The following is a 15,171-nucleotide window of genomic DNA, read 5'->3' on the forward strand; positions in this document are numbered from 1 at the left end:
TCTCATTATCTCTAGCCACTTTATCCTGTTCTACAGGGTCGCAGGCAAGCTGGAGCCTATCCCAGCTGACTATGGGCGAAAGGCGGGGTACACCCTGGACAAGTCGCCAGGTCATCACAGGGCTGACACATAGACAACCATTCACACTCACATTCACACCTACGCTCAATTTAGAGTCACCAGTTAACCTAACCTGCATGTCTTTGGACTGTGGGGGAAACCGGAGCACCCGGAGGAAACCCACGCAGACACGGGGAGAACATCCAAACTCCGCACAGAAAGGTCCTCGCCGGCCACGGGGCTCGAACCCGGACCTTCTTGCTGTGAGGCGACAGCGCTAACCACTACACCACCGTGCCGCCCGAATCTGAATATATGATATATAAATTTAAAAAATGAGATTCAACTTGCACAAAAAAGCCATCGTAATCACACAATGGAATCATGATGTAACTAGAGACTCCCATCTTTACAAAGAACACATTGAACTGAACCTGTTAAAGGTTAAAGCCATGCTCATTCACCCCTTTCCCAAATCCCAGCATGCATTGTGTGCTGGGAACTTCCAGTGGCTTGGCTCGTGTTGCTGATAATGGTACAAAAACAAATATTGGACTATAAAATCATTTTCGATGTTCAAATATCGATGTAGCTGAAATGTGATGTGCAGCACGGTGGTGTAATGGTTAGCACTGTCGCCTCACAGCAAGAAGGTTCTGGATTCGAGCCCAGTGGCCGACGGGGGCCTTTCTGTGTGGAGTTTGCGTGTTCTCGTTGTGTCTGCATGGGTTTCCTCCGGGTGCTCCGGTTTCCCCCACAGTCCAAAGACATGCAGGTTAGGCTAATTGGTGGCTCTAAATTGACCGTAGGTGTGAGTGTGAATAGTTGTTTATCTCTGTATGTCAGCCCTGTGATGATCTGGCGACTTGTCCAGGGTGTACCCCGCCTTTCGCCCGTAGTCAGCTGGGATAGGCTCCAGCTTGCCCGTGACCTGGCACAAGATAAGCGGTTATGGATAATAGATAGATTGCCTTTATTTGTCTATTTACTGGTTCCATGGTATTTTTCGTCAGCACAGAAGCTTTTAATCAGTCATTCTTATATTATCGCATTCTCTTTGGCTCTGACTGACTGCACTGCCACTGCATTCTGTGGTGCTCACTATTAAAGTCTAACTGTACTAGCAGACGTCCAGTGAGAAATAAATCCTATGATCTAGATTGTACATTAAACATTTAATGCTTAGCCTAGGTTTGACTTTACTCTCATGTTTACCAGAGGACTAGCCCCCCCCCCCCCCCCCCCCCCCCCCCCCCACACACACACACACACACACACACACACACTGTAACCCTAGCTGTATAGGCGAGAAGCCGAGGGCTACCGAAATTGACTTCGGTGTTGCACCCATACGCCTCAAAGAGCTGGTTAGGACTGAGACAGGAGAATGCCTGGGAAGACCAGATCCTGGCATGAGAGGGACTGTGACTTGATTAGGTTTGACTTTGACATGGCATGCTTGAGGCTGAGCAACAGTCATCTTAGCCGCTAGCTGCTTGTACATTTGACTCTAATTTTAATGCCTTTTACCTCTTCTGCTTTCTGGTGCAACCAGAAATATTCTACATTGATCCCAGTGGTCCATGGTGGTGAATAAAGGATTTGGAAAGTAATTACTGATGATTCACTTCATGAATTGAAGAGATCGCATCCATTTGTATGGGTGTAAAGCAGACCGGAATTCAGACATTTATTCTCGGATCCTATTAAACCTGTCACCCGACTGACATCAGATGTGCATCAGTCTGCTGGTCTGACATAGAAATGTTCAAAGAAATTTCATCACTGACGCTGACTGAACAGACGGGGTGAAAGCTGTACTGTCAGTCAGTGGAGTCTGCAGAATGTAGTGGCAGTGCGGTCAGTCAGCGCCAAAGACAACGCAATTTCACTGGTCAACAATTTTTCAGAAGTTGTCTGCTTCAGCGATGAAATCGGCTATTTGTTATGAAATTTGGTGTGCTGAATTCAAATATGACAATTAAGACAGCTGACTGGTTATGGCTTCCAAGATATTTAAGATTTCACATTTTATACTCATGTACATTGTGTAGATAGTAACATTTTAAGTATAAATTATAAACCCAGGTCTCTTCATGTGTTTATGGTTGGTTTACATGATATTTCACCTGTTCTCTTTATGTAACACTAGAAAATCAGCAAAAAGTTTATATAAATAAAATGTATTATGAACCAAAAGGGGCAGCACAGTGGTGTAGTGGTTAGCACTGTCACCTCACAGCAAGAAGGTTCTGGGTTCGAGCCCAGCAGCCGGCGAGGGCCTTTCTGTGTGGAGTTTGCATGTTCTCCCCGTGTCTACGTGGGTGTGCTCCGGTTTCCCCCAAAGGCATCCAGGTTAGGTTAATTGGTGGCTCTAAATTGACTGCGAGTGTGAATGTTTGTCTGTGCCTATGTGTCAGCCCTGCGATGACCTGGCGACTTGTCCAGGGTGTACCCTGCCTTTCGCCCGTAGTCAGCTGAGATAGGCTCCAGCTTGCCTGCGACCTTGTAGGACAGGATAAGCGGCTACAGATAATGAATAGATGGACCAAGTGGCAAAAAAAAAAGTTATGTATAAGTACTGAATAGGTTTAGTCCATACTCGGTGCTTTTTGGCAGCTTGTCTCTTGTATTCATGAAACGGAGCATCTCTTGTCAAGTTTCCATGGATCACCTTCCATGAGGAGAATCGGACAAGATCCTTTTGACAGTCACAGAACATGAAAACACTAACATCGCCTACCAGGAGATCCCAATGTTGTAATCTGAAGCCCAGAAGCTCTGCCTTACTCTTGGGTAATTCCAAACCCCTGACAAGGTCATTCAATTCACATTGTGTTGTCAGGTGTGGTTCAGAGGAGGAAGATGGGAGAAAATCTGGATCATGTGACATTGATGGTTCAGGACCAGAAGTTTCACATTCTTCTTCTTCTTCTTCTTCTTCATCTGACTCAAGTGAGAATGATTATGGTGCATTAAGAACAGGCATGCTTTTCTGGCGTACTGGACGTATAGCTCATGGAATGTTTGGATACTCTACAGTTCACTTTTTCTTCTTTAACAAACCTTTCCCAACTGGGGCAAATTGTTGATATGATCAGTTGGTTCTCTCCATGTCATTGGCCCTGTAGAAGGCATGGATTTCCTTTTCCTGTTCCACCACTGGCGAAGAATTTTTGCACAGGTGTTACAGCATGTGTGTGGGGCCCAACTCTTGTCCTGATCTACAATTTTGTAACCAAAATATAAATGTGTTAGGCTTTCTTGATTACAGCAGTTATACTGCACTTTTGTGATGTAAAAGTCACTTTACCACAAACATAGCAGAAGTTATCTGCATTGTTCATATAATTATGAGGCATCCCTTCTCACTTTGTCTAAACAGATAAATCAAAGACTTAATCTCAAGTGCATAGCACTGTATTTTTTTTTTTAGCTGATTATAGGGCAATTTGTTCAGCAGAGTGATGTAAGTTAACTTATGATTGCATCATTGGTGACTTCTAGGAATAACATGATATCATGTATGATGCAATACCGGCTTCAGGTTGCATCATTCATTGTTTTGCCAAAAAAGTAAGAAAACACAAAAAAGTATCCAAACCTAATCATAGATTTATTCATAGAGCCAATCTTGAAAACTAGAGCTAATGAACAATTTTAAGTTTCATTTTCATTCTCAGTGACCCAGAATTATTAAAGTTTGACTATATTTATTTCGGAAGCATTTTGGCTGTAGACCAGTGTAATATAAGGATGACCGATTAAAAGCTTCTGTGCTGACGAAAAATACCATGGAACCAGTAACTAGACAAATAAGGGCAATCTAATAACATCACATTTCAGCTTGCATCCAGTATTTGAACACTGAAAATGATTTTATAGCCCAATATTTGTTTTTGTACAATTATCAGCAACGTGAGCCAAGCCACCGGAAATTCCCAGCACACATTGCATGCTGGGATCTGGGAAAGAGGCGAATGCACTCATTATCAAGCAGCTAGACAAAGTGCTAGAACAGAATGGGACCTGCTCTGGCTGTAGGATTGAGCTGTGTGCTTTATATCCGCAGCCATATACTGTTCATAGACCACAGTTGCGGGCAGAAGTTGCCATACATGGACATGAATGTCATAATTTATTTGATGTTCTATCCATCATCAAAAAATTCCCATGCAGGGATTGGCCAAAGATGGCTCACATGACATAAAATAGTTCCACCATTGATTAAGCAATGTATCTCGTGACATCCAAAAAAAAAAAAGAATATGGTGTGAGTCAATCATGGTATATCCTGGATATACCGTGAACTGACGTCACAATTTCAAGCTATACGGCCGACTCGAGTCACAGCCGTGGCTCTGCGAGCATTTCTCTGTGTGTAGATCTATGTATTATGATCATGCCTAGCAATTAGATTTTTTTGTCAGATTTATTTCTCATTCTTTGTAGTTAACACTTTTAGTTTGGAATTTTTTGATGCAGGATATAAATCAAATATACCATCCGCTGAGAGGCACTGGGAATTATGAATTTTCTCAGTGCATGGTATATTTGATTACTATACTTTGATATGGGTGGCATAGTGGTGTAGTGGTTAGCGCTGTCGCCTCACAGCAAGAATGTCCGGGTTCGAGCCCCGTGGCCGGCGAGGGCCTTTCTGTGTGGAGTTTGCATGTTCTCCCCATGTCTGCATGGGTTTCCTCCGGGTGCTCCGGTTTCCCCCACAGTCCAAAGACATGCAGGTTAGGTTAACTGGTGACTCTAAATTGACCGTAGGTGTGAATGTGAGTGTGAATGGTTGTCTGTGTCTATGTGTCAGCCCTGTGATGACCTGGCGACTTGTCCAGGGTGTACCCTGCCTTTCGCCCGTAGTCAGATGGGATAGGCTCCAGCTCGCCTACAACCCTGTAGAACAGGATAAAGCGGCTACAGATAACGAGATGAGATGAGATACTTTGATATATTTTGTATGCATAATATTGTTTTCAATATAAATAAATTAAAACTTGTGCACCAAATTCTTTTTTTAATTAAAAATGTATGTTGTATAATCATTCTTCCCCGGAAAAGGAACAGTTCAAAGAAATCATTGAAAGCCCAGTATTGCCAAGACATTCATGTCCATGTATATAATCTTTTGGCCTCAACTGTATATTCTAGTTCTTCTTGTTAGTGACCTGGAGAGATTGCAAGGTTTTGTGCTTTTAAGCAGGTCACTTCCATTCCAAACCTGCATCCACTGCAAATGTCTGGTTATGAAATTTTCTTTCCTTGTCGCACAGGTTCAGATCTTCAATCCAGCATTTTTTAAGTACATCCATGACCGCTGGACACGGCACCACGGCCGCTACCCCTCCACAGGCATGCTGGTCCTCTTCTTTGCCCTGCATGTGTGTGATGAGGTAAAAAAAAACTTAATATACATGCAAAGATTTTGGCACCAAAGGCTTTGAGGTGGAAATAAATCATACTCATTTTCTGTGGTGCTTGGTTGGCTTATTAGAGCTAAAATCTAAGCTGTCAGTAGTTAAAAAAGAAACTTAGTATTGAGTAATGCATCATCTCATGAGGTTTGACTGATGTCCTAATAAAATGAAATTGAGTAAACTGTTACACACACACACAGAGTAAGCTGCCTTCATGATTTCTTTTTTGTACTATTTCAAGTCTGTAATGGACTACTGAGTACTGTTTTGTTTCCTCTAAATGCCAAGCATGGAAAACAGAAAAGTTGTACATTTGTAAAAGTTGTAGAAAAAATACGAAATTTGTGCGTCTGTAATTTGTCATTTTGTCTCATCTGTGTTTTCATTGAATAACATGCTTAGTCTACCTACTTTTAGTTCCTCCACCAAAGGCATTTTTGGGAAAAAGATGATTGATTAAATAATCCACTTCAGTTGAATTCATTAGACTCACAGCCGTATTTCAAGCAGTCGTGAACTGTTACTATTAGAGCTGGGACTTCAGCTCAGCCAAAAGTTCACGTCCATGTATGTCGTTCGTCTTTTTCTCATGTGTCTTGCTCGTCACTTTTTCTCTCGTGTGTGTCTGTCTCTCTCTCTCTCTCTTGCTTGCTTATCCCTCTCTCTCTCTCTCTCTCTCTCACTCGTCTCTCTCTCTCGTGTGTCTCTTTGGATTACACATTACACGACTACACACAGCAAAAAAGCAACAGGGCAAAGGATTTAGCAAGGGATTAGCAGCAGGTTGCCAGGTCGCTCCATTGTGTAGCTGTCGATGCTGATTTTAAAAGTAACTAAGTAAATTACATAGGGAAATTACGGAAGCCGCGAGAGGCCCTTCATATAATCTTTTTTTATTTACCTTGTTATCCCGAGATAATGACATAATTAATTCAGGATCTCGAGAAAACAACACAACTAATTCGAGATCTCGAGAAAACAAAACCGTTATTTCGAGATCTCGAGAAAACAAAACAATTATTTCATGATCTCAGCTGGATCACTGTATCTCCGTCGGTAGAGACGAAGCCGGGCCAGTCTTCTGCGGAGGTGCCGCGGACTAATTTTGAAATTATCCCTTATTAAAAGACTTAATGCAATCTCTCCCTGTGTCAACCCCTGATCAAAATATTGCCTTATTAGGTGATCGATTATTCCAGACATTCTAATGACCAAAGTTGCGTCTATACAGAATGAGAAATAGCCCCAAAGTCAGCATATCACAAGTCTCTTGGCGCACCTGAATGAATCATTTCTCAGCTGTTTACTCGAAATCATGAAATAATTGTTTTGTTTTCTCGAGATCACAGAATAATTGTTTTGTTTTCTCGAGATCTCGAAATAACGGTTTTGTTTTCTTGAGATCTCGAATTAGTTGTGTTGTTTTCTCGAGATCCTGAATTAATTATGTCGTTATCTCGGGATAACAAGGTGAATAAAAAAAATAATTATATGAAGGGCCTCTCTCGGCTTCCGTAGGAAATGAATACTTAAGTATGAGTGAAAAATAATGTGGCAAGTGTGTGTGGAAGAAGAGTCTGGAGATAGAAATCTTAGTTTCTCGGTCGTTAGCCTGCGCTACTTTCTGTCGATAGCACTGGCTTGACTGCTTTATTAGCATTCGCTAACACTACTGATGAATGCTACACTGGCTGGAAGGTCACTTCACTGCCACGCTAAAGGCACCGACTCACGGTTAAACTCGCATTGGCCTTCGAGAAAGCCGAGGGCGATACATTTTTGGTCCCGCCCACTATAACTCAAAATCTGATTGATTAATTCATCTGTCACTTCCTACATAAACATCTATGCCATGGCCTTCTGTCCCAGCAATGAAGTCCTAACCAATGAGTGAGCCGCTCTAAACTCTTCTCAGCCTAGAGACAACAAACAGAAAAATCTCATTGGATAACTCTATTTTAATGGTTTCAGGACAGTAACCCTTTCATTTCTGAAGCAAATTTGATAGAAAATGAGGCCAAATTAGAAGAGAATAATTATAATGAAATTATGAAAGAAATTTAGAAAATGAAAGAAATTAAGTATAACATTTGAAATGTTGATATGTTTGGGCCTTCTCTGAAGGCCTAGAAGGTCCTAACAGGATTTCACGTATGCCTTTTTCCATTAATGGATGTGTCTGTGAAGCAGGCTGAAAAATATCGGCCCAAATGGAGATTAAATCTGAGAACATTTCATTCTGTAGATTCACCTGACACGACTGTCACTGATATGCTGCATGAATCTACAGTCTTGGCTAAAAAGAAATCAGTCCCAGAGTCACATCTCCATACCATTCTGGGCATTTTTCAGCACTGGTGATGCTGTTGCACCTGGTTCCACAAAATCCCCTGCCTTAAGACATTTATTAATAACTAGTAACCTGAGGTGAATACCAAAAATAAAACCTTATACCTTATATCTTTAAATAGGGGTTAGCTCAGCTTTATTCATCAAATACATGCTCTTATGCTCTTATTGCTGGAACAAAACATTTGAAGTCTGTTTGACTTGACCTGTTTTCTGTTTTGGTCCAGGTGAATGTATTCGGGTTTGGGGCAGACAGCCGGGGGAACTGGCACCACTACTGGGAGCAGAACCGCTACTCTGGAGAGTTCCGTAAAACAGGTGTCCATGACGCAGATTACGAAGCCCAGATCATAGAGCGCCTGGCCAAAGCTGGCAAGATCACCGTCTTTCCTGGGAAGTGACAATCTATATAGTAGGTATGAAGGGAAGGAGCCACTGATCACCCAACCATCCAAGCCCTGCTCCTGCTCTCTTTCCTTTATGCTCATATACTGTGTCTGCTCGTGGTGTCGGAGCAGAAACTATCCTGACAGGTGAACCCCTTTTGTTGGTGGTTATTTCCACCTACCTCAACCTGGAAGAGGAACTGAATGAATGAGGAACATTTGATATTGATGTTCTTCTTTCCAGTACAGGTGTTTTTATAGTACTGCACAAACATCACAAAAGAAAGTATCTAACTGACCTTGATGGCTGTCAATCAGCCCACTAATTCCCGCCTCTTGCGTGTGCTCAGCCAATGATCAACATAATATAAATTCAGTGACTATGGTTTACGAGATAATAACTGGCTTGAGCAGATCCAGACTGTGCGTTAAATCATGCCACCCTGCATGATCACTGCAAGTGCCAGTTTACATGCTCTTAAAGAAAAATGGAGCATTTTTATGTTGGATTATATCTTTTATGGTTCAATTTTATCATGTTGACTCTACATCACTGTGCTCTCACAGCCATTTGAACAGATGTTAATCACTGTCATCACGTGTTTAATTATTTTAATGAGTAATTACCACAAACAGCTGATTGTAAAGTGAAACGCTCAGCGCCTTCAGATTGTTTGTTAAACAGAAACCACTTATTTACTCCAATGTACCAATCAGTGTTTAGACGTATATTTGTAAAGCACATTTTAAGCAGTGTTACTTGTTTTTGTCTTGTCTGCAGAGGTAGAGCCGATATGTATAATGACAAAGATAATGAAGTGTTATTTGTGCACCAGGAACAAAAATGTATTTTCTATGACATTGACGTTATTGCTAGATGGTTTGGAGACTGACATCATGAGTGTGTGCCACATGACTCGAGGTTAAACTCAGCCTTTATGTCATACTGTTATTTAGGATTAAACCATCTTTCAGTGCAATTAGATGTTTATAACATAGGAAAAATGTTAGTGCAAATAGTTATGTCAATTGAATTAAGTCTTTTTTTTTCAGTCAGTCTTTTTTTACTTTTCACCATTTGTTGTGCGTAGAGCAGTTCTCTGTGGAAAATAGTTTCAGGGTGCTCCATACTTCCTGCTTTGGCTTAGTCCATGGTTTCATATTCAGGTACACTAAACCCATTTTTTAAAACGTAGACCTAAACAGATGCTTGTGTGCCTTGTCCTTGCTGTGGAGACGTTCTCCTTGCAGTGCGGAAAAAAAAAATGTAGTCACAGACTGAGCAAATCTTACTGTGCATTTTAGCCCACCTGCTCATCACAAACACCTGTGCTTTTTTTTTTTTAATGCACAATCACATTTTTTGAGGCATTGGCTTTGTGATAACACTTCCAACAAGCCTCCTCCACTCCCTTCTCTCGACTCTGTCCACTTCTGAGCACTGTGCCTTCAGGACCAGGCTGAACTTTCACATCCACAATCCATCTTTGTTTTCTTCCCATCTGCTCCTAACCCCCAATAATTCCTCAAACACACACCATCTGAGAAGGAAACCATCATCGTAGCTGACTTTTCCGAGACGATACAATGCATTAACGTAAGTATGGTTAGAACATCTCAAAGTTGAGGCAGCAGTGCTAATGCAGGGATCGCAACTGATTTTATGAATACGCAGATGTTTACTCTCCTCCCCCAGGTCGAAATATTCCTTTAAAAACAACGTGCAGGTCATCACCAGAGTCCCATAAGCAAATCTTAAAAAAAAAAAAACTATTTTTAAATGAAAATAAATCAGGCCTCAAAGAACAAAAGCTCATCCAAATCCAGAACAAACACTAAAAACCCAACGCTTGAGAGATTATGAGGACTTTGTATAGTACAGTTTGTGGTCTTTATTATTCCCAGCAATCCATAAAGATGACATTTACATTTCTGGTGGTCTGACAGAAACAAATCATCCCTCTCAATTATAGTGCACTTTCAATTCAACAAACATTATTCACTTTGACTTATTTGGAGTGTTAACCCTCATCTGTGGTACTGTTCGTGTTTTGAAACACCGCTCTCATTTTCATGTTCATGACCTGTATATCTGTGCCTGGCTCCTTCAGTGAGGAGTTTCCCATCTTTTCACTGTTGGGGTTACAGTGTTAGACGCAGCTAGTTTGAAAGCCTGAGGTTTTGTATTACGGATCATTGTGATTTTGGGAGCGAAAGCCTCACTGTCCTAACGTTTATACTGACCTGACTCAATCATTGACGTGTTTGACCTGAAGCCTTTCAAACAAACCACTGACAACACACACTGTACTTATCCTCCTGGTATTTTATTGTGCTTCTTAATAGAATGCCAACTTGTTAATGGTGTAGTGACAGTCAGTCATCGGGTCAGTGCTCTCCCTTTCCTCCATGTGTATGCGTAATTATGGACTGTTTCTATCTCTTATGCTATCGTAACAAATAAAATGCATTTAATAAACAGTTGGTCTATCTGTGTGATTCTGTAGTACAGTAACAGTAGGCTTGATGTAAAGCAGGGAAATTCATGAAGGGTTTTCTTGTGCCATTATGAATGATGAAATGAAACAGTAACCGACTACACGGATCCCTTTTATTCCAGTATGCAAAACTTTCATCTACAACAGGTTAACAGTAAGACCGTTTGCAATTACATGTAAAAGGTCATTCCACAGGATATAAAACAAGTCAGCCTCAATTATTTAAATTCAGTATGCATCCCAACTTTATAAAAATCAATGAAAAGCTGGGTCAAGCATGTGAAATACAGGTCATAGTGCATTACCAGTTAGAATCAGAACACCTCCCACAAAGAAAGTTAAAATATTGTTCAATATTAGAGACAATGGTTTTACACACATGTACTTGTATATATATTTTTTTTTAGTTGCAGTGGTTCAAGTGCAAGGGTCACTGTTTGACACAAGCAGGTATAGCCTATCAATGCATTATCAGCCAATCAGAAAGCTTAGGAACACCCCTTTTCTGCTTCTAAAGCCTAAGGGAGCGCTGACTGGACGGTGTAATCATTTTTAAAGTGCCATCTTGCTTTCAGTACATTCCTTGCACAAAGGAGGAGGGTGCCATAGCTTTAGAGATACAAATTGAGATGGTTCTGTGACTTAGCAGGCAGCACTGCGTTACTCTAGTCGGATTAGAGGAGGTTTTAGGCCTTCTCCCTGAACCCCCAGAATTCTAGTTTTGTCCCAATTTGAGTTGGGCGAACTTGTTGGCCAGCTTCAGGGCCTCTTGGATGCACTGCGTGTTTCTGCCTGTGGCCTGAGCAGACATGTCTTTCCCGCCACCTTTTCCATCCAGCAGAGGGCACACTTCCTGAACCCACTCATTTGCCTTCAAGCCCTGATTTGCAACTTCCTGCACAGAAAAGAAGTGGAATAAATACAGTAGAGATCAAAATTAGAGAATGATTCATAAATACTTAAATTTTTTTTCTTCAAATACTGGTGATCATTGCTATATACTACCGTTCCATGAGCATGTTTTTCAAATTAAGGCAATTCAACAAAATCCTTTATATTGTAGAAAATACAGCGATCAAATTTGGTGAACAGTAACCATTGTAGCAGAAAAAGAAGTTTACAAATGAAACTTTGAAAGTTACAACTTTCAAAAAGGTTAGTAGGAAGTGTAGAGGCCCTTGCTTTGAATGACCTGCACATCTGCACCTGCATGATGACAATTTCCTCACAATGCTCTGGTTTGAACGTGTTCCACTCTTCTTCCAGACTTTGGTAACTATAGTGAATTTCTTAGCTATAACCTTGTCACCAATGATCTTCCAGAGATTCTCAATGAGGTACAGATCAGGACTCTGGGCTGGCCATTTCATTATTTCAAGGTTCTCAGCTTCAAGGAAGCACTTTACCTAGTTTTCAGTGTGACAAAGAGCCTAGTCTTGCATAAAAATTGCAGGCTGATTGGGAGTTCAAAGCATGTTGCTGATGGAGGTTCTGATAAACGTTAGATTCCATGCAGCTCTGAGGCCCGAATCCTGCTGCCCAAACCATGATGCTTCCTCCTCCAAACTCAACTGACTTGCTCACAGACACACTGGGTTCATCCCCCCCCACACAAGTTTGATGCCAATCTCCATAATATAGGGTGTTCACACGGCACATATTTGCATCGATGCTGCACCGATGTATTTTGTTGCGATATATCTTACACCGGTGTAAATTCTGCGCAGCGTTCACACGTCACAACCCTGCTTACTAGAGAGAAGCGTGTTAGCACCGGTGCAGCCCCACTTGCGGTCACACGGCAGTTTCTGCGACCGTGCAATAGTAGCAAAAACTTTATTACTATCATTCCCTTTGATAGTAATAAAGTTTTGATATCATTTCCTTTTATTACTATCATTTCCTATCATTATTACTATCATTAGCGATAGTAATAATGCGGAAATTAAATATGCGCATGCGTGAAAATGTACTTCCTTTTCCCGGTTGTCATGGCATCACCAAGCTCCGGGAAAACAACGTGGATGAAGACACCAGTGTTGCCAGATATTGCTGACGTTTTCCAGCCCAAAATATGTTCAAATCTGCCAAAATGCACTTAAAACTGCCCAATCTGGCAACACTGGACGACACGCAGTTCTGTTGGTGTTGATACTCGCCATTTTGGAAGCGCAAAATACCAGGATGCAGATTATGCAATGCCCGTATGCAATCAACTCTCCTCACGCGTAGCGAGTCTACCCCTGTAGCGTTCAGACATCCCATTTTATATCGGTGCTGCCCCGCAAACTAGCATTTACTCCGGAGTAAATTTCTTAAACCACCTCCCGAGCAGGGTTAGATTTGCACCGGTTTAAGCAGCTTTCAGGGGCTACACCGGTATAACGTTGTACCGTGTGAACGCTCTACCGAGGCAGCCCCGGTGCTACACCGGAGTAAAAGTTGCCGTGTGAACACCCCTATAAATGACCCAACTAAATTAAACTAGCTCTCATTGTTAGAGTGAGCTTTGGTCCGGTTCTCCTTCGTCCACACAACATGCTGCTCAAAAGGCTAGTCTAGCCTTTTATTCCTGTTGGAGAGGCTTTCAGTCTGCATTTTCTCAAACAGTGAAATACTAAGCTGAAACAGAACCTTGTGCCATTCAGCACTGAATTGGTGAACAATTCCAGCTGCTGTGTTGAATTGATTCCCCAATCAAGGTTACTGCATCATCCCATTCTCTCGTGCATTTGTTTTACGTGGACGCCCAGCATTTTGGGGGGAATTAGTGTCACTGTAAAGCTTAAATATTCTTGAAATCATGCATTTAGAATGACCAATTTCACTTGCAATGAAAAGAGTCATGCCCTTCAGCCTTCATCTGAACAACCTGCTGTCGCAGGGCTTCTATCAGTTTGCAGTGGCTCGCCATCTTGCAAAATGATTACGAGTGTTGCCAGATAAATAGGGTTTGTTAGACAATTAAGGAAATTAGCATTATGTGCCAGATTAGCAGCAATAACTGAAGTATCCTAAACTGTTCTCTAATTTTGATCGCAGTTCTTTTTCAAATTTCTCATTGAAATTTTTTTTTAATATTGTGACATTTTTAAAATTATGAAATATACTTCAACTACATCCCTTCTGATAGCATAACTTAAATGGGATAAGTAGTGACAAATTGAGAAAATTGTAAGTTATCTAATTTTCATTTCTACCAATTAAAAAAATATACATTATTAAAAAATATCCTGGTTTCATTATATTGAAAATAAATGCTTATTTGGAAGTTTTACATATGCAGTCTCACACAATATTGTCCTGTCCTTCAAGCTGTCAGTATTTTAATTCCAAAACCAGAGATGATGTTTTCCTCTTTCTCCAGTTACGGTTTTTGGAAAATTTGCAGACATGGTACAACATGCATAGTATTCCAATTACATGACCACTTGTAGCTATCAGAATACGATAACCGTTTGCGCGCGTGCGTGCACGTGTGTATGTGTGTGTAAAATAAAATTTACCTGAGGCACTTGGCAGAGGCAGATAATTTTGCCAGCTTCATTGTCCACAGCAAAAAGCATGGCAGCAGTCTGAGGGGACTGAGTCTTCAGCAACTTCAATGACTCATTCAGAGCCTATATATCCAGAGAGAACATAGCTAACACTTACCACTCAAGTTCTTTTCAGAATACCGTAAAAAACATTATATTCTGTGGTAGATGCTTGCTACTGTAGTTTATTCAGTTAGTTGGTCATGTGCTATATTCAATGTCTTGCACATGTGTAATTTTAAGCATATAAGCGAGATGGTACCTTTGCACTAGCTCCACTCTCCATCTCCATCACCAGAAGAGACTGGTTGGGGTTGCTGTCAATGATCTCTTTTGTCTTCTCAAGAACCTAAGGAAAGGCCAAAACAAAGAAATCATGCATGTCTTTATTGTCAGATATATATTGTATATGCCAATGCAGGCAGCACAAGTATTTTTGTTGCATATCCCAACTGGGGTTAGAGTGCAGGCTCAGCCATGCTGCAGATGGAGGAAAGAAGGTTAACAGTTTTACTTAAGGCTCCAACAGTTGTAGACAGGTGGTGCTAGGATTTGAATATTCCAATGTCAATTATCAATGCAAAGCAACTCCAGTGTATTCCACCAGTGATGATTTGCTGTTGGAGAAGATCACGATCAGCCATATTCACACCCTCAGCCAAGCCTAGATTTGATTACAAGGCAGATTGTGAACTCAAAGCTGCTACTTAACATGTGGTTGCTGAACTCCACAGGTTCTTCCAAAGAACTGAAGAGCTTAAATTTCTACTTCCTTTACACTCAATCAGGAACAGACAAGAAAGCTTCTGATGGAAATGGCCTTAGAAATAAATAAAATCATGGGACCATTTCTTTATCTTTTTTTGTTTAAATGCCACAGACTGGCCACTAACGTTGTGCTCTCAATCCACAG

At 41.2% G+C, this 15,171-nt stretch overlaps 2 protein-coding genes across 2 annotated transcripts in view; one reads left to right on the forward strand and one right to left on the reverse strand.

Annotated features, from left to right (window-relative positions):
- Positions 1-10,705, forward strand: part of st3gal2 (ST3 beta-galactoside alpha-2,3-sialyltransferase 2) — an 82,782-nt gene extending 72,077 nt beyond the window's left edge. The window contains exons 6-7 of the mRNA XM_060923855.1: positions 5,346-5,465; positions 8,066-10,705. Coding sequence (XP_060779838.1) covers positions 5,346-5,465; positions 8,066-8,239 — 294 coding nt within the window. The 3' untranslated portion in view covers positions 8,240-10,705. The remainder of the gene's footprint in view (positions 1-5,345; positions 5,466-8,065) is intronic.
- A 111-nt stretch (positions 10,706-10,816) lies between these two features.
- The window catches only part of LOC132887987 (alanine--tRNA ligase, cytoplasmic-like), a 48,636-nt gene continuing 44,281 nt past the window's right edge, over positions 10,817-15,171 (reverse strand). The window contains exons 19-21 of the mRNA XM_060923854.1: positions 14,521-14,607; positions 14,229-14,342; positions 10,817-11,617 (exon numbers count right to left, since the gene is read on the reverse strand). Of these exons, the coding sequence (XP_060779837.1) occupies positions 11,438-11,617; positions 14,229-14,342; positions 14,521-14,607 (381 nt within the window). The 3' untranslated portion in view covers positions 10,817-11,437. The remainder of the gene's footprint in view (positions 11,618-14,228; positions 14,343-14,520; positions 14,608-15,171) is intronic.

This window comes from Neoarius graeffei, chromosome 6 (genome assembly GCF_027579695.1).
Source record: "Neoarius graeffei isolate fNeoGra1 chromosome 6, fNeoGra1.pri, whole genome shotgun sequence".
Taxonomy (NCBI): domain Eukaryota; kingdom Metazoa; phylum Chordata; class Actinopteri; order Siluriformes; family Ariidae; genus Neoarius; species Neoarius graeffei.